The 18793-nt window shown below is 38.8% G+C and overlaps 1 protein-coding gene across 3 annotated transcripts; it reads left to right on the top strand.

The window, feature by feature from the left end:
- Positions 1–321: 321 nt before the first annotated feature.
- SLC33A1 (solute carrier family 33 member 1) lies at positions 322–17593 on the top strand (the record flags this gene model as incomplete). Of its 3 annotated transcripts, XM_081087531.1 has the most annotated exons (7): positions 322–1568; positions 6027–6217; positions 12324–12508; positions 12768–12885; positions 14945–15160; positions 15754–15950; positions 17299–17593. In XM_081087531.1, 6 exons carry the CDS (start codon positions 794–796, stop codon positions 15919–15921), a joined length of 1653 nt encoding a protein of 550 aa, XP_080943657.1. In that variant the 3' UTR covers positions 15922–15950; positions 17299–17593. The 3 variants fall into 3 exon arrangements, with proteins under 3 accessions (XP_080943657.1, XP_080943656.1, XP_080943658.1); XM_081087530.1 differs by having other exon boundaries at positions 15754–17593; XM_081087532.1 differs by lacking the exon at positions 6027–6217 and having other exon boundaries at positions 1428–1568; positions 15754–17592.
- Positions 17594–18793: the final 1200 nt, after the last annotated feature.

Here is an 18793-nt window from a genome sequence, read left to right as displayed (position 1 = left end):
GAATAACCAGCCTCCCTGGGCCACTGCCGCTATGGAGGCTGCCCAGCTCCGAGCACCAGCGCGGGCGCCGCTGGGCTCAGCCCGCCCTCACGTGGCAGCAGGCGCCCAATGACCTAGGCCCACGCGCTCCAGACGGCCGCATGCGCTCACAGAGCCCGAGCTCTCCCGGCGCCCCGCCCCCGCCGCACTGTGCGCCCGCGTTAACCCTCCCACGAGATCCCGGCCGCCAGAGTCGTGGGTTCCTACCAGGTGTCGTTTTCCAACTGGGCCCCGGGAGCGTGCCCTGATTGGCTGGCTGGGAAGGCGGGACCCGGCTTATTTGAGAAGAGGACCACTTCCTGAAGCAGGAGGCAGGAAGTTACCCGGCACCTCTGGAGTCCCGTGCAGAAAGTGCTGTCAGCCGCTTCGGTAGCAGCGCGAGCTGGAGGCCGGTGCCGGGACTGGCCGTTCGGTCTCGCCGCACTTAGGCCCCGGTTTCCATCGTAGCACCACGGCCCCTTCCCTCAACCCGCTGCCCGGCGCGGCTGCCCGGGGGGCTCCTTCAGCCTCCTTGCCGCCGCTCCAAGGGGCACCTACTCGGTCGGCGCCTGGGTCTCCGGCTTGGGGACTGGCTTCCGGCTTCAGCGCTCCGAGCCGCAGTAAGAAGCACCCTTGTCACCCCGCGCCCCGACTCCCTCTCTGAACACACACCTAGACCCTGGTCCAAGAGGCAGCCTCGGACCTCAGACTAGAGACGGATCCAGGACGCCCAGCACTGGCATCTCCTCAGACGTGGCTCTGCATCGTCTCAGAGATGTCACCCACCGTCTCCCACAAAGACAACAGTCGGCAACGACGGCCAGGGACTTTCAACCACGCTCTGGATATGAAGAGCGGCCCCCTGCCGCCGGGCAGCTGGGACGACTGTCACCCGGACTTGGTGGGCGGAGAAGGGGACAAAGAAGCTCTTCTTTGGGACAGTAGCACCAGTGGTTTCTCCAAACCCCCGCGGAGCTACCGGGCCGAATTAAGCAGCATTTTGCTGTTGCTTTTTCTTTACGTGCTTCAGGGCATTCCTCTGGGCCTGGCGGGAAGCATACCGCTCATTTTGCAGAGCAAAAATATTAGCTATACAGACCAAGCTTTCTTCAGTTTAGTCTTCTGGCCCTTCAGCCTCAAATTGCTCTGGGCCCCCTTGGTGGATGCAGTTTACTTTAGGAACTTCGGTCGGCGAAAGTCCTGGCTGGTCCCGACGCAGTACATCCTGGGAATCTTCATGATCTACCTGTCCACTCAGGTGGACCGCTTGCTCGGGAACACGGATGGCAGGGCCCCCGACGTGGTTGCCCTCACGGTGACGTTCTTCTTGTTTGAATTCCTGGCTGCCACGCAGGACATCGCTGTGGATGGTTGGGCATTAACTATGTTGTCCCGGGAGAACGTGGGCTATGCTTCGACTTGCAACTCAGTGGGCCAGACAGCGGGCTACTTTTTGGGCAATGTTTTGTTTTTGGCCCTTGAATCTGCCGACTTTTGCAACAAATATTTGCGGTTTCAGCCTCAACCCAGGGGCATCGTTACTCTTGCAGGTATTTAATATGCTGTTAGGTTTATCTTACGTGTATGAGTCCTTTTGACCGTGTGTGACATGGAAGGGAAGCTCATGACTTAATTCACTAGGAATCATTTTATGGGAGATGACCTGAGGTAAGTTTCCTGTCCCACTAAAATGAGCTCCAGCCATCATGGAGTAATCTTAATTGATCAGTACTCGGCAGTAAGCAGGGAGAGACGACGTATGCAATAGCATTGTTGTAGAATGACATACACAACTCGGGGTAGGAATCTGTTGAGTAATACACATTTTTTTAAAAGTACGGCTGGTGTGAAGACACGAATCTAAGCTGACATCCATGGTTCACATGTTACTTGTTCCTTGGATTGAGATTTGTAGCTCCATGCTTTCTGGTCCATTTCCCCTATTCTTACGCCAAGTGTCTTTATTTAACCCTCTTGTGAAAGGAATAGGCTTAATTTATTCAAACATTAACTAGCGGGCTAAGTGACAGACTTCTAAGGGCCTGCTATAAAGCAGAGTCCAACCCACAAGGAACCGAAGAGAGACACATTTTAGGGGAGCACACAGTTGCTTATTAACTGCTTGTGGGAGTCAGACTTCGTAAGCAGATAGGTGACCTTGTTCAGTTGTAAGGTTCCATGAAGTGGGTAAGTGGAACTCCAGATTGCCCAACACCAGGTGAAAATGCACAGTGAAGAAGCAAAGAACAAAAAGTACAGAGTGCCTGTGATGTTCAAAGTGCCTGAAGCAGTAATTGTAGGGACTGGTTTTGGGAAATGGTGCGGAAAGAAAGGTAGTGACCAAATGAGTAAGATTCCATTTAAATGTTATGAGAAAGAGCTTGAAGTTTATCTAGTAAGAAATTGGATTATCTAGTACAAAATTTCCTCTTTTTCTGCATGAGTAAAAGACATGCCTCTGTAAGGTTTTCTGAGGATTTTTTTTTAAAACTTTCCTAACAACAGGGAAGCAGAAGTAAAATTACCAATATCAGTAATAACCTAATGTAGTAGAAATTCTTCATTCTGGTAGTGATGATGAATTTAAACAGCTAAACTTTCATCTTCCCAGTGCTATTTTAGGAATTCCCAACAGCATAAATGTCAGGTAGGTGTGTGGTGAGTGAAGTGTAAGAGTTATAATATTTGGGGAGTGTCTTGAGGAGGGAGGGGTCCACAACTGAACTACTCGTTCCCTGAAATCCCCCTGTGACATTGAAGGAAAGCTCATTATTGCTAGTGGCTCACTATATACCCCCTATAGGACCCTTTTCTACTTCCTCAAACTGCTAGTGAGCCACTACTACTGATGAAATGATCATTGTACTTTTCATCAGTTGGTTTGAAGCCAAAAATGTTTGAGAGCTCATTGCTTTGCAATAGATAGATTTGTCTCTGAAAGTTCTGGGTTCCCACCCCTGCTCTATGGATAAATCTCTGCCTAAAAATAATGTGTGATTGCTTCATATTGGCACCTTGTTGCTTTTTATATGTCTTGCTTTTCATTGTGTACTGGACTGTTCAGGCCACCAGGAAAGATTAATGAGATGATGTGTTACTTAATTTACAAAAGTCTCAGTAGAGAAAGTAAGATTTAAAAGGCTATAGAGCCCTAGCCAGCTTGGCTCAGTGGATAGAGCATCGGCCTGTGGACTGAATGGTTCCAGGTTCGATTCCGGCCGAGGGCACATGCCTGCGTTGCTGGCTTCATCCCCACTGTGGGGTGTGCAGGAGGCAGCCAATCAGTGATTCTCGTCATTAATGTTTCTATCTCTCTCCTTCTCCCTTCCTCTCTGAAATCAATAAAGAAATTTTTTTTTTAAAAAGAGTCTATAGAAACTAAATTACTAACAAGGTAAATTATAACTTTCTCTTAATATAACAGTGATTGATTAAACATCATTCCAGACAATGGTATTCAGGAGCCATTATAATTATACTAGAGGCCCGGCCTATGCCCTCTTGCAGTCTGGGACCTCTCGGAGAATGTCCATCTGCTGGCTTAGGCTTGCTCCCTGGGGGATCGGGCCCAAGCTGGCAGTCAGACATCCCTCTGGCAGCCCGGCAGCCCTCGGGGGATGTCCACTTACCAGCAGGGAGCAGACCTAAGCTGCAGTCGGACATCCTTAGTGCTGCTGAGGAGGCAGGAGAGGCTCCCACCACCACCGCTGTGCTGGCAGCCATCAGCCTGGTTTATGGCTGAGCAGAGCTCCCCCTGTGGGAGTGCACTGACCACCAGGGGACAGCTCCTGCATTGAGCATGTGCCCCCTGGTGGTCAATGTGTGTCATAGTGACCAGTCGTTCTGCTGTTAGGGTCAATTTGCATATTACCTTTTTATTATATAGGATAGAGGCCTGGTGCATGGGTGGGGGACACCTGAAGGGTGTCCCGGATCAGGGTGGGGGTCCCACTGGGGTGCCTGGCCAGTCTGGGTGAGGGGCTGAAAGCCGTTTTCAGGTTGGCCAAGCCCTCTGGTGACGGAAGCTCCCAGCCTCTTCTTTTTTTCTTTTCTTTTTTAATTCTGGGATTTAATTAGCGTCTATAATTGAAACTTTGTAGCCTTGAGTGGAGCTCAGAGCCGGCCAGGGCGGTGGTGGGAAGCTTGGCTTCCTCCATCACTGGGCAACCGAGCCTCCTGCTCGCTCCAGCTCCGTGGCTGCCGGATGCCATCTTGGTTGGGTTAATTTGCATATAGTCACTCTGATTGGCTGGTGGGCGTGGCTTAAGGCATAACAAAGGTATGGTCAATTTGCATGTTTGTCTTTTATTAGTGTAGATCCTCCTTTATCCAGAGCTGTTCCCTAATGGGAAGATAGAAATTGTGCTATTGCAGTTTTATTTACACTGATTTTTTATTTTGAATAGCTATTTATTCTGTGGAATTTGAACTTTATTCTTCAGGAAATCGTAGAAATAGCTTACTATTTAATTTAACTTTTTATGTTTGTAGTGGACTGCTGTTTCTGAACAAAGCTCCCCCTGTGGGAGTGCAGTGTTTCTGGTTCAAACATTTTAGTAAGCTAAGAGTTGAAGAATTTCTGAATTTTCATTTGTCTCTATGACTGCACATATCACATTTGTGGCCTTGTACTTCCTGAAACTTAGCATAACTAAGAAAAAATAGTGGTTTCAAGGAATTTAAAAAGCACAGAAATAATCATGAAGAAAATAAAATTGCTTAGGTAATAAAAGAAGAGCCAAACACTGAGGCAGATGCCTAGAAAATCAGGAAATTAAAAGTAGGCATAGTTTTTTGTGTGAAATTCTTTTTTAAAAAAAATATATTTTATTGATTTTTTACAGAGAGGAAGGGAGAGAGATAGAGAGTTAGAAACATCGATGAGAGAGAAACATCGATCAGCTGCCTTCTGCACGCCCCTGACTGGGGATGTGCCCGCAACCCAGGTACATGCCCTTGACCGGAATCGAACCTGGGACCTTTCAGTCCATAGGCCGACGCTCTATCCACTGAGCCAAAACGGTTTCGGCTGAAATTCTAAAATACGTTCTGTGATTAACACTTTTAGTGTTACAGATACATGGAGGTGGAAAATATTGAGAAAGAACAGTTTTTGCCATCTAGAAAGCAATAATCTAAAGAATAAATATGGGACAAGAGGGACAGGGTGAGATAAAATCCCTTAGATTATCCCTTAAGACTATGCTGAGATTGGCTTTGGTATCTTCAAGTGTCCAGGACAGTACTGAACTCAGAAGTGGGCTTTTTCTGTCCTGCCACATTTGGTTTTCAAGGATCTTAGCAAAAAGGGATGACTTTTTAAGCTGCAAGAACTGATTAAAGGAACCCAGAAGAACATAGAGATAAGAACATAATGTTTTATGACTTGAAAGAATAATGTATTTCAATTCCTTTATTATAGATGAAAAAACTGCAGCCAAGTGGCTAGTTAGAGGTAGAGATATATCTACAGGGTTAAATTTCCTGACTCTCCTCACCGGGGAGTAACATAGATTTTTAGAGAGTGGAAGGGAGGGGGAGAGACAGAGAAAGAAAAACATGGATGTGAGAAAGACACATCAATTGGTTGGATCAAGGCTGAGGATTGAGCCTGCAACCAAAGTGTGTGCCCTTTATCAGAATCGAACCCAGGACCCTTCAGTTCGTGGGCTGATGTTCTATCCACTGAGCCAAATTGGGTAGGGTGTCCCAGAACTTTTCTTGAATAAAATGACACTTTTGTTTTATTCAACCCATTAAATGTCTGTAACCCCCCCCCCCCCCCCTTGTTTGAGTCTGTACTATATATGTTTTAACAGAGCTAGGACTGCCTCATTCATCTGTATTGCCTGGCACTATGGTACCTTAAACATGATAGGCACATTGTGTTACTTTTTTTAAACCAAGGTTTTGTGAGGAAAAGTTACAATAATTATATATAGAATTATATACTCTCAATGAAGTTATGCCATTTCAGAAGTTACAGATTTTAACATTTTAAATTTCAGATTTCCTTTTTTTCTGGGGAGCTGTATTTTTGGTAACAACAACTTTAGTTGCCATTGTGAAAAAAGAAAACAAAGAGGTATCAGTAGGAAAAGAAGAAACCCAGGGCATCACAGATACTTACAAGCTGCTCTTTGCAATTATAAAAATGCCGGCAGTTCTGACATTTTGCCTTCTGATTCTAACTGCAAAGGTAAGAGATTTATAAAGCTAATTTACCATTCTGTTATAATTACCAATATGGTAAAATACTTCTGTTGTCTTTTCATATCATAGGTTCTTTTCCACTACTATTAGAATTTAACAACAAAAAACAATTTTCGGTTTATTAAATGTGTTTTAAAAGGTGTGATGAGTAAAGAAAGAGAAAAAAACCAAAAAGGTGTGATGATATAAAATATAACTTCAAAGTAATCTAAATATTTGGGATTTTGAAAAGAATAACAGTGGGGCCTTGACTTACGAGTGTCTCGACCAACGAGTTTTTTTTAGATACGAGCCATCTCTCAGCCGATTTTTTGCTTTGAGTTGCAAGCTCAAAAAAATTCGGGTTACAAGCCAGCTTCAGATACCCCACCGCTAGTTGGCGCAGCGAACGTCACAGTTTATTTATTTATTTATTTATTTATTTATTTATTTTTTACAAGTTTATTTAAACCATAAAAGAAATGGGGATTTTGGTGATATTGATTTTATTCTTTATGTTTCTGTATTAAGATGTCCTAATCTTATAGCTTTAAAACATTTTAAAGACGTATGCTAGAAGAAAGGTGAGTATACTTTGTTAAAATGAGCTATTGTTATTGTTGGAATTAATACTCCTAAAATCTAAAATCAGTGATAGGAATTTCATATTAATATTTAAACTTATCTACATAAACACTTTACAACTATCCTTGACAACTCTGAGGTAAAAATTGTAGCTTCAGTGTTTTGAAATAGTGTTTCCTCCTCTCTAATGATAAGGTGGGTTAAATTTTAAGGAAACATGAAGGAGGCTTAAACTTGAGAAACTTAAGGTTCAAGTGTAGAAAATGCTAAAAGGTTCAAGGAAGACCATATTAACTAATTACATATAGAAGTCACCTTTGGTAACTACTTACATGTAGAAATCACCTTTGGTATATTTTCTTTGGTATATTTTCCCCTATAGTATGTGTGTGTGCATACATATACTTTATATACAGAAATATAATAAATTACTTTTATAATCAATTTGACATTAATGCTATATATATTTATATATAAACATAAACACTTTAAAAGTGTAATAGGATCATATTGTATATAAGTTTTTATCATATTTTGGTCTTATGATTCCATGTGCCTGTATCATTAAATCATATTTGAAAACTTTTAAATAACTATATAATTGTCACATTGTATAAATTTACCATAATTTATTCAGTCATTTTTCTGTTGCATATTTAATTTGCTTAGTGTTTTTAATTATAAAAATGTTCTAGTGACTACTTTTTGCATAAGTATTTCTTTGATGTTCTATTTCCTAACAATAAATTCTTAAATGGGCAGTTAGTAGGTCAGTAAATATAATTGCTAAATTACTTTTTAAAAGATTATAATAATTTTTACTGTCCCCAGTAATATATATAAGGAGGTACTTCAGTTACAGAGTCTAGAATCCCATGTTCTCCTTTTAAAGTAAATCTCACCAAAAGTGACATCTCTCTTAACTTTTAGTATCAGAAATCTCTTGAATTTTATATAAATGAAATATCCAGTATGTATTCTTATGTCTAGCTCTTATATTCTTTTACTCAACATTATACAGACTGTTCCAAAACACACTTTAACAGCTGATGGCAAAATTGATGTTTCTTTCTTTTCAGATATAAGCCATTGGAATTAATAGCGGTATTCAAAGTATTTATACAGTTTTGGGGACACCCTGTATTTGTATAATTTATCTATATTGTTAATTTTAGCAGTAGTTTGTTCATCTCATTGCTTATAGCATTCCATTGTATGAATTTGCCACAATTTTATCAACAAATATTTAGGTTATTTCTACTTTTGGACTATTATGAATATTGTGTCTATGAATATTTTTATATATTACTTTTGGTGAACCTAGGTGAACATTTAGATGAGTAAATACCTAAGTGTAGAATTGTTGGGTCATAAATATTTGCATTAGTATATATTGCCAAACAAGTTTCCCAAGAGGTTGTTGTTTCAATTCTCCTGTCATCAGCATTACAAACAGTTCCAGTTGTTCACAGACTTGAGAACAGATTGTCTTTTCAATGTTAGCCTTTTTGGTGGGTATGTAGAGGCATCTCATTATGGTTATGATTTTCATTTCCCTGATGACTAAAGAAGTTGAGCATTTTTCATGTGGTTATGGCCATATGAATATTCAGAGTTGACTTTTTCTTTAAATTTGTAGAATTTTGATTTTTTATATATCCTAGATTTGAAGTTTTTGTTAGTTGTGTCTATTACAAATATCTCCTATCAATACCAGTTTTCAGACAGAGTAAATGTTGAAGTGAGTTTGTATATCTGATTTTTACAAAGAGAATGGGTGAAATTATTTTCTAGACTTAAGTGAAATATCTTTGTCCTTTAATATTTTTATGGTGAAATTTGCTTTTTGGCTCCATTCCAATAAGTTAAAGTATATTTCTTTAAACAATTTTTTTATTTGATAGAGTTTCATACTTATTAAAAATTTACTGTTTAAAGAATTCACATATAACCTATCCAACTTCTCTATTAACTTTTAGTTCCCCTTTATTTTGTAAATTTGCACTCTATTACCTATTTCTTTTGAAATGTTTGAGAGTAATTTGTACATACCATGACCCTTTATCCATAAATACCATAAGTATGTATTTCCTAAGAATGACAAAGCCACACTTAATAAAATAATCAGGGTTTTGTTTTTTTTATCCTTAGCCGAGGATATGTTTCCACTGATTTGTAGAGAGAGGATGGAAGAGAAAGAGAGAGAGAGAAACATCAATGTGAGAGAGAAACATATATCAGTTGCCTCCCCTATGCACTCCGTTACAGGATGGAACTTGTAATCTAGGTATGTGCCCTGACCGGAAATCCAAACCGCCAACCTTTTGGTGTATGGGACAGTGCTCCAATCAACTGAGGCACCCAGTCAGGGCAGGATATTTTAAATTGATACAATATTAATACCTAATCATAGTCCATATCTAAATTTCTCCCATTGTCCCAGTAATAGCCTTTATAACCAATTTTTTTTTTTTTTTTTTTAATATTTTTTATTGATTAAGATATTACATATGTGTACCCTCTACCCCCCCTCTCCCCGCTCACCCCCTCACCCCCCCGTTGTCCGTGTCCATTGGTTAGGCCTATATGCTTGCATATAAGTCCTTTGGTTGATCTTTCCCCCTTGCCCCCACCCTCCCCTACCTTCCCTCCAAGGCCCGACAGTCCAATCAATGCCTCTCCGTCTCTGGATCAGTCCTTGTTCATCAGTTTATGTTGTTCATTATATTCCACAAATAAGTGAGATCTTGTGGTATTTATCCGCTCTCCAGTTCCATCCATGCTGTGGCAAATGGTAAGAGTTCCTTTTTCTTCTTCCTCTTCTTAAAGAATACCTTTCAGCATTTCATATAATGCTGGTTTGATGGTGATGAACTCCTTTAGCTTTTTCTTATCCGTGAAGCTCTTTATCTGACCTTCCATTCTGAATGATAGCTTTGCTGGATAAAGTAATCTTGGTTGCAGGTTCTTGCTATTCATCTCTTTGAATATTTCTTGCCACTCTCTTCTGGCCTGCATGGTTTCTGTTGAGAAATCAGCTGACAGTCGGATGGGTACTCCCTTGTAGGTAACTGACTGTCTTTCTCTTGCTGCTTTTAAGATTCTCTCTTTATCTTTTGCTCTTGGCATTTTAATTATGATGTGTCTTGGTGTGGTCCTCTTTGGATTCCTTTTGTTTGGGGTTCTCTGCGCTTCCTGGACTTGTAAGTCCATTTCTTTCACCAGGTGGGGGAAGTTTTCTGTCATTATTTCTTCAAAAAGGTTTTCAATATCTTGCCCTCTCTCTCCTTCTGGTACCCCTATAATTCTGATGTTGGTACGCTTGAAGTTGTCCCAGAGGTTCCTTACACTATCTTCATATTTTTTGAATCTCTTTTCTTTTTTCTTTTTTGGTTGGGTATTTTTTGTTTCTTTGCATTTCAAATCTTTGACTTGATTCTTGGGATCCTCTTGTCTGCTGTTGGAGCTCTGTAAAGTATTCTTTATTTCAGTCAGTGTATGCTTAATTTCTAGTTGGTCCTTTTTCATGACCTCCATGGTCTCACCATACTCCTTGAGGGATTCATTAAATTTATCGGCGGTTTCCATAAAATTCTTGACAAACCTTATAAACGTGGCCTTGAACTCTATATCCAGTCGTCTGGCCTCCTCCGTTTCTGCCAATTGTGACCTGTTTCTTTGTCTCCGCATTTTGGCTGCTTCCCTGTGTTGATAGAGTGGCCTGCGCGCCAGGTGTCCTGTAGGGCCCAGTGGCTCAGCCTCCCCAGTTACCTGGGGTGGACACTCTTGGTGCACTCTTGGTGCCTCGCTTGTTGTAGGATCACTGGGAGGAATTGACCTCCAGGCCAATTGGCTGTGGGAAGCAGCTGTGTCTGAAGTGGGAGAATGGACCCCCTCTGGCCACTGGGTACAGTGGCTCCTGGATCTAAGGAGGTGCTAATTCAGCCCCTGCCTGAGGCCACACAGCAGGAACTACGAAGAGGCTCAGCTGTGAAGCAATGCAAGCCGCTGCGGGGCCTTGGGCCTTCTCTTGGAAGTTCCGGGTCTGGCTGGCCCGGCTGCAGTTAGGTAATTATCAGGTTGCAAAGTTCTGGGGCATTCACATGCAAAAGCCTCTGCCGCAGCCCGGGTGGGGCGGGGTCTCAGGGAGTCAAAGGGCGTAGAAAGAAGCAATGGCTGATTCTCCGCGCCCGGAGTCGCGCGTCTCAGTGTCCCGGCAATGGCTGCAAGCACCTCCGAGGGAAATCTGCCCCCAAGTTCGCCCACTGCCGCCTGAGAGAGCAGCCTCTCCCCGTATGAGACCTGGGTCCCCAGAGACTTCCCGGAGCCGGAGATCAGAGCAGTCGGGAGCTTGTGATTCAAAAAGACAGCCGCGGCCTCAGGTGCCACCCCCTTTCCGCGCGCGCGAGCCGCCGCGTACCTCTGCACTCAGCCTCCGCAGCTCCTCTGGCTCTCAGCGTGCTTTTCTTTTCTTCTAGTTGTAGAAATTACACTCAGCCAGCCTTCCTGTTGTTTTGGACGATGTTTGCTCCGTCCTTTGGGCTAATTTTCAATTGTTGTGTGGGGCGACTATTTCCCGGTGTTTATCTATGCCGCCATCTTAGTTTCTCCTGAGCACTCTAAAAAAAACCAATTTTTTTCTTATTAGGAATCCAATCCAGGACCACACATTACATTTAGTTGGCATGAGCCTTTCTTTAGCCTTTATGACCTGGACATTTTTAAAGAATATTGGCCTTTCATTTATGTTTGTCTGATGTTTATTTCTAGGCTCAGTTATACAAATATGTCAGAAATATCACAGAAGTAAGGATTATTTCAGAAGCCATTTCATGTTCTTTTATCCCACTAACTGTTGTTAACTTTGATTACTTTGTTAACCCATTATAACGTTATTTTCCTTTTGTAATTAAAAAGTAATTTATGGGGAAATAATTTGAGATTATCTAAATATCTTAATTCACCTCAACCTTTATTTACTACTCTTATTTTTGTTGTTATTTTTAAGAATTAATTTAATTATACTTTTTTCTTCTCCCTCATTTTATTCGACTTCTCAGATATAATGTTTTCTCAGAATTACTTTTGAAATGTTAGGAGACTTGAAATTTGTATTATGGTCAGTCAGAAATCATAAAAAATGTGTATATGTGGCAGTGATTTCTCCATTTTAACCAGATTTATTTGGAGTCAATGACTTCTTTAAAAAAACTTAAACAAATCAGTAAGTTTGGATTTGGATACTTTATTTTAACAGATTGAACTTTTGAAGTGGAAATCTTGTTGTAATTAGAGCCATTTACAGTTCCTAAGAGTGCTGAATTTTTAGTTGTTTTCACTGAATATTGTCAGTAGACCATAGGGCAAAGTGCACTTTCTCTAACTTGATTGTTGTACCAGATATAATAACATACTTGTAATTATCAGGGGTTAATCGTGATATTGAGTTTATTGAGAACTTATATATGCTTGGAAGAAAATATTTCTTAAGTCACAAATTAAAATATTTTTCTCTTTTTATATTGCAGATTGGTTTTTCAGCAGCAGATGCAGTAACAGGACTGAAATTGGTAGAAGAGGGAGTACCTAAAGAACATTTAGCCTTATTGGCAGTTCCAATGGTTCCTTTACAGATAATATTGCCTCTGATTATCAGCAAATACACTTCAGGTCCCCGGCCACTAGATGTATTTTACAAAGCCATGCCCTACAGGTAAAAACAAAATAGAATCTTCTTAAATAAGAAAGGTTAAATGAGGAACATGCATTAGTGTCACTAATATCTGTGTGTAGAGTATATATAGAAAAAGGCTTGAAAGCATCTTTAATATCTTTTATATATACTTTTCTCTCTTTTTTAGCTTAATAGGTTTTAGATACAAGCTTCTTTCCTGTGGTAGACACACAGATTTCTGTTTTAGTTGTTTTTTAACCTAAAATGGAAGTCAGCTCCATTTTTTTCCCCCCTATAGATTATTGCTTGGATTAGAGTTTGCTCTGCTGGTTTGGTGGACTCCTGAAGTAGAACATCAAGGGGGATTCCCTGTATATTACTATATCATGCTGCTGCTGAGTTATGCGTTACACCAGGTAAGCTTCTTGTAGTTTTCTGAGGAAGTAAACTGTCCTTGGTAAAATAAAAAAAGACATTTTTCTACAGTGACTTTAAAATAATGATAATAAATTTTAAGATTTAAACACAGATCTGACAATGAAATTATTTGACAGTGTACTTTAACCCTTACTACTTTTGATTTAATGAGTTCGATTAATGAAAAGAGTTTTTTCTTATTTCATTTTTTTGTTCATTTGACAAATATTTTTTACATTTCAGAATTTATTTCAAACTAGTAATTCTATCCTGACTAAGTATTTCTCAGTCCATCCCTAGACTTGGGTTCTTTCTTTCCTCTAGTCCCAATGTTTTTTTCTTTCCGAAAGTATTAAAAAATAAGGATAGCTACTGGGTTAAAGGTTACAGGTTTTTGGTTTAGATTCTGTTTTGAAAGTTATAACTTACTCTTTGTGGTTTTGGAAGCTGTGTGTCAATCTGTTTTTCTTTCTTTATTAAATATGTTTGTAATCGCTAAAAAAAGTGATTTCCACTTTGCTATAGCCTCACCTAAGCTACTGTTGCACAATGGGGTTTTGTTTGGGGGCAAGTGATTCAAGTAAATGGCAGATGCCCAGCAGAATCCTTGGGACTCAACTGCAGTTATTGCTAATGTGTATTTTAGAGTCGCTTTGGATTTTTCAATGAAACCTAGCTTAAATGTTTGAAAGTTATAGTTACATTTTGAAAGTTGTATTTATCAACTCCTCACTTTGTTTTTAACTGAAACTAAAAATATGTCCACCAAATAATCTCAATAATTTTTTTGCATCCAATTGTCTCATTTAAAAGAATTCCAGTGGATCATGTCTGACTATGTAAACCATCGAGGCCAGGGTGTCAAATGTAATTTTCTTTTGTTTTGCACAGACTTTGTTAAATAAAAGTTAAAAGAAGTGCTTTAGCTTAACAAATGCTTTACTACCTAAGTAAAAGAAAACTATGATGTAGTAGTCCAAAAATCGTTCATTTGGCTTTAGATTTCATTAGAGAATTTTTTAAAGTGTAGTCATTGAAACCCAGACAACCAGATGCTTTGTGGGAGAAAAAGTACAAGGCCAAGTAAATTTGAGAAATGATACATGACACAACCCCTCTTTATGTAGCATCTTAATCATTCCTTCAACAAATATGAAGTGGACACTGATTCCGTGATAGAAAACATTCTAAGTATTAAAGTATAACAATGAATAAACCATGCCGAAATCCCTGCCCTAAGGAGTTTATATCCTAAAGGCTTTCAAAAGGCCTACAGTGAAAGGGACCTGTTTAATTCTATGTAACAGTGTTTCTCAGTCTTATTTGATATTGTAACATCCCATGGGACAATATTCAAGGGAATGCTGTCTTGGAAGCATGGTTTATTTCCATATTCCTAAATGGAGGGTTAATTCTTGCCTCTTAAGCACTTTTGCCTTTAAGATTTTTTTTCTTCAGTTTGTCACATACATTTTGAAATGTTTTTTTTTTCTATGTATATAGACAAAATTATATTTGAGTGCTTACATGTATAATACATATATACATAAAATAAATATACACACATATATGATACTAGAGGCCCAGTGCACAAAAGGACGTTACGAACCCTGGCTCTATATATATAGATATTTAGGTACAGTACAAATATGGGGTTTTGCATATTGCTTCAAGGCCACCTCATCTGTCATTTTCTCATTTGAGTCTTCCTTGACTACTTATGGTAAATTAAGCTCTCATTTATCTAAGCCCCAGTAGTACAATTTGTATACTTCTGTTTAGAATACTTACTGCATTTCAACATATTTATTTATTACCTATTTTCCCAGCCTAGAATAAATTCTTGAAGGGCACAGAGAGACTGTCTTAGTCATCTTTATATTGTCATGATCTGGCCTAAAGCCTAGTCAAAAAAAAAATGTTCAATAAATGTTTTTTTACTTGAGTAATAAGGGTCATGAAAATTCATTTTAAGGTTTATAATTTTGATTTTCTTAATTCAGACTATAGCTTTATAAAGCCTAGTCATATTAAAGATGTTTTATATTTTCCTTGTAGGTTACATTGTACAGTATGTATGTTTCCATAATGGCTTTTAATGCAAAGGTTAGTGATCCACTTATTGGAGGAACATATATGACCCTTTTAAACACCGTGTCCAATCTGGGAGGAAACTGGCCTTCTACAGTAGCCCTTTGGTTAGTGGATCCCCTCACTGTGAAAGAGTGTGTAGGAGCATCAAACCAGAGTTGTCGAACACCTGATACTATTGAGGTAAGTATGTTGTAATTTTAAATAACATTAAACTAATATTAAGGTATTAATTTCCTCGTTCTGCCTTTAGAAGTACTATATCTATTTTAAAAATCATGTCTGCCCATAGTTTCTCGTACAGAAATCTACATCTTTCCCATCATAACTAAGGGTTTTAATGCAACTGAAATCAATAAGAGTAGTTTACTTGAGGATGCTTCTCAACAAGGGAGGAGCAGTCACTCTTTCCAACTGAGGATCGCTGTTGTACACAATAGGTACTTAATAAATGCATTATTAATAGTTAAGTTTTTTAATGACAGTAAAAGGGAAATTTCATTAGCTATTCATTTAACAATTATAGGTAAAACCAAGTGGTTAGTAGTTTGTTGATTATTTCAAAGTAACCATTAGCTGACTTTTGGAGTATTGTTTATAGCATGAGCTGAAAATTGCTCTAACCTTCTTAGTAGCATTAGAGAGATTAAGATATATTAACATGTAACAAAAATAAATTTTGATCAGGCTTTTAAATTACAAAGTATAAACATGTCAGTTTGTAAAAACTTCCATTTTGAAATTATGGAATATTTATTATAGTTTTATTTTTACAGCTTTGCAAAAAACTCGGTGGCTCATGTGTTACAGCACTGGATGGCTATTATGTGGAGTCCATTATTTGTGTGCTTATTGGATTTGGGTGGTGGTTCTGTTTTGGTCCAAAATTTAAAAAGTTACAGGATGAAGGACTGTCTTCATGGAAGTGCAAAAGGAACAATTAATGCATTTATTACTGGACATTCTAAGAAAGGTAACTATAGTTTAGTTTTAATTCAGAGAGCTATGATAATCAGTGAACAGGAGTATAAAATATTATTTTAAACAAGGAAATTATTGCTATAAAATGCCAAATGGTTAAAAAATAGAGACCTCTCTGCATACATGATTATATTTTTCCTTGACTTGTTAGTGTATTTACAGTTCACTTAAGGTCAGGAAATTTGTCCTAAAACAACTTTTTAGGCCTTGTTTGATTTATATCTTTTTAATTTACTGACCAAAGTATTTTTTAGGCAGCAAAGCATAACCATGCAGTCAGGTATTGTTATCAGTTCCTATCCTCAAGCTGTATTTAAAATTTTGGTAAAATATATTCAATGGAAAAGAGTGTGATAAGCAGATATTAATTATAACAGTCCTGACCTGTTGAAAGTTAAACTTCATTTTGAATTGCAAGTTGTTAAATTCTATGTGGAATTTTCTGAAAAGAGAATTTAGACTGTTGACTGAAATGCCATTTTAGTAGTTATTTTTTTGACCACAACCACATTGTACTAATGAATCTGTGTTTAAAAGACTATTTGAAATGTAGTTCCTGCTTTTGTAGGCATTAAAGATTTATAAGAAGATTATTCAAACTATTTTTTTATAAAATGAAAGCTATGATATTTAATTTATTGATTCCCCTGTCCACACTTTTTTGGAGTTTTTATTTCTTGTTAACTTTTACCCTAAAGTTTGCATATGTTTTTGTCATAAGAGCTACATGGCACACAGAAATCTCATGAGGGGATCAAATTTAGTGTTGAATACATGCTTGTGGCAAAGTTTTGAAAATAAAAATTAAATGTTTTTTCTTCAAGTAGTTTTTTTGTTTTTTTTTTACCAGAAAAAAAAAGAACAGTAAAGCTTTCAGATTAAGTAAAATTTAAGTGAAAAAAATGTTTAAAGCAGTAAGACAGAGATATTTTGTGCCTTTGACAAATTAAATCATGTGGTGGAAGAATGTTTCTTAATTAAGCACTTTACTGGTGAGAAAAAAATCTCACAATTACTTTATACCAAATCAGGTACTGTATTTCCACTTATTAAAGCACAGTCTTCTGTTTGTAAACTATAGCTGCCAGTAGAGAATGGCTATTCCAGGAGAATTAAGCTTTTTAGTACTTTAGAAATTTCCAACATATTATGTACATTTGGTAATAAGGTTCTTTGCATATTTTGTGTTGTGTATTACTCTGACTTTTTAAAGATTATATAGTAAATCATTCAAAATTGAAGTTAGAGGAAAAAAAGAGATTATAAGTAGAGTCTTACTTAGTAATATTTTTTTTGGAAAATATACACTAACTCCTTTTTTTTTTAACTTTATAACATAGGTTGAATTTTAGAGTGGGTTTTTATAAGTAATGGAGGATAAACTGGGTGGGAGAAAATGGCATTTGGCATCCGAAGAAAGATAGATGAAGGCAGCGGCCTCTAAACCTGTGCATGGCCATTGGGAAGCCAGTGTTGGGCATTGATGTCAGATCCTGCAGAATCACCTAGAAAAGTCATCCTGCAGACAAGGAGACTACACCAAACAATAGACTCCAGTACTGTGTCACATATGAATTATCATGTATTATAATCAAAATGTTTACTTGAATAAATAAAAAGCCCACTTAACTATCATATGTGAAATGTTTTTTGATTTTTAGTTTTTGGAGTAGGGCGCTCACATTGCCAGAATTACCTTTTATTTCTTTCTTATTCATGTTATTACAAATTATACATACTTTCCAATATATTTTCAAGTACAAATATTTAATGACTGAAGTTTTAAAATATTTTTTAAGCTTTTAACTATGAGGTGGAAGCCAGCAATTGCATTTTCTCTAGAAATTAACAATTATTTTAAACGAGAGGCCCAGTGCACAAATGCGTGCATGGGTGGGGTCCCTCGGTCTGGATAGTGATCAGGGATCAGGGCTGGCTAGCCAGGGGAAGGGACCGCAGGAGCTTGGCCAGCCATGGGAGGTTGGCTGTGGGTGTGCACTGACCACCAGGAGGCAGCTTCTGCATTGAGCGTCTGCCCCTGATGGTCAGTGTGTTGTCATAGCGCCTGGTCGTAACAGTCACTTAGGCTTTTATATATATAGACCAGAGGCCAGGTGCACGAAATTTGTGCACTGGAGGGGGGTGTTCCTCAGCCCAGCCTGCACCCTCGCAATCCGGGACAGCTGGCTCCTAACTGCTGTCCTGCCTGCCTGTCTGATCACCCCTAACCACTCTGCCTGCCTGCCTGATCGCCCCTAACCATTCTGCCTGCCTGCCTGATCGCCTCTAACTGCCTCTGCCTGATGCCCCTAAACACTCCCCTGCCTGCCTAATCACCCCTAATTGCTCCCCTGCCTGCCTGATCGCCCCTAACCGCCTGTGCCTCGGCCCCCGCCACCGCGGCTTTGTCCAGAAGGACATCTGGAATAACGTCTGGAAGGTCGTTTGGCTGTCTGGTCTAATTAGCATATTATGCTTTTATTAGTATAGATTGTAGTCATTTGGTTATTTGGATACATGCTTGTAGTGCATCCAGAATGACTTATTAATAGCTATGTTTGACTATATAGCAAGCACATCAAACTCAAAAGCTAACACAAGCCAAATAAAACAGGTTTAAGTTTATGTGGGCCACAAAAAAATAAAAGCTTCAATTTTCATAGAAACATAGGTTTATTTCCATAGAGACATGCTGAATACAAAGGGCTGAAATAAATGAGTAATCGCTAACAAAATAATAGTACATTTTAATAAAAATTAATATTTTTTCTTGAACATTAACTTACCAAGCACTGAATAACTGCACAAATTAATAAGCATAATCCAAATAAACCT

This window comes from Myotis nattereri (assembly GCF_964212035.1).
Source record: "Myotis nattereri genome assembly, chromosome: 3".
Classification (NCBI taxonomy): domain Eukaryota; kingdom Metazoa; phylum Chordata; class Mammalia; order Chiroptera; family Vespertilionidae; genus Myotis; species Myotis nattereri.
Note: the sequence above shows the minus strand (reverse complement) of the source record. Positions and strands in the feature narration are given on the sequence as shown.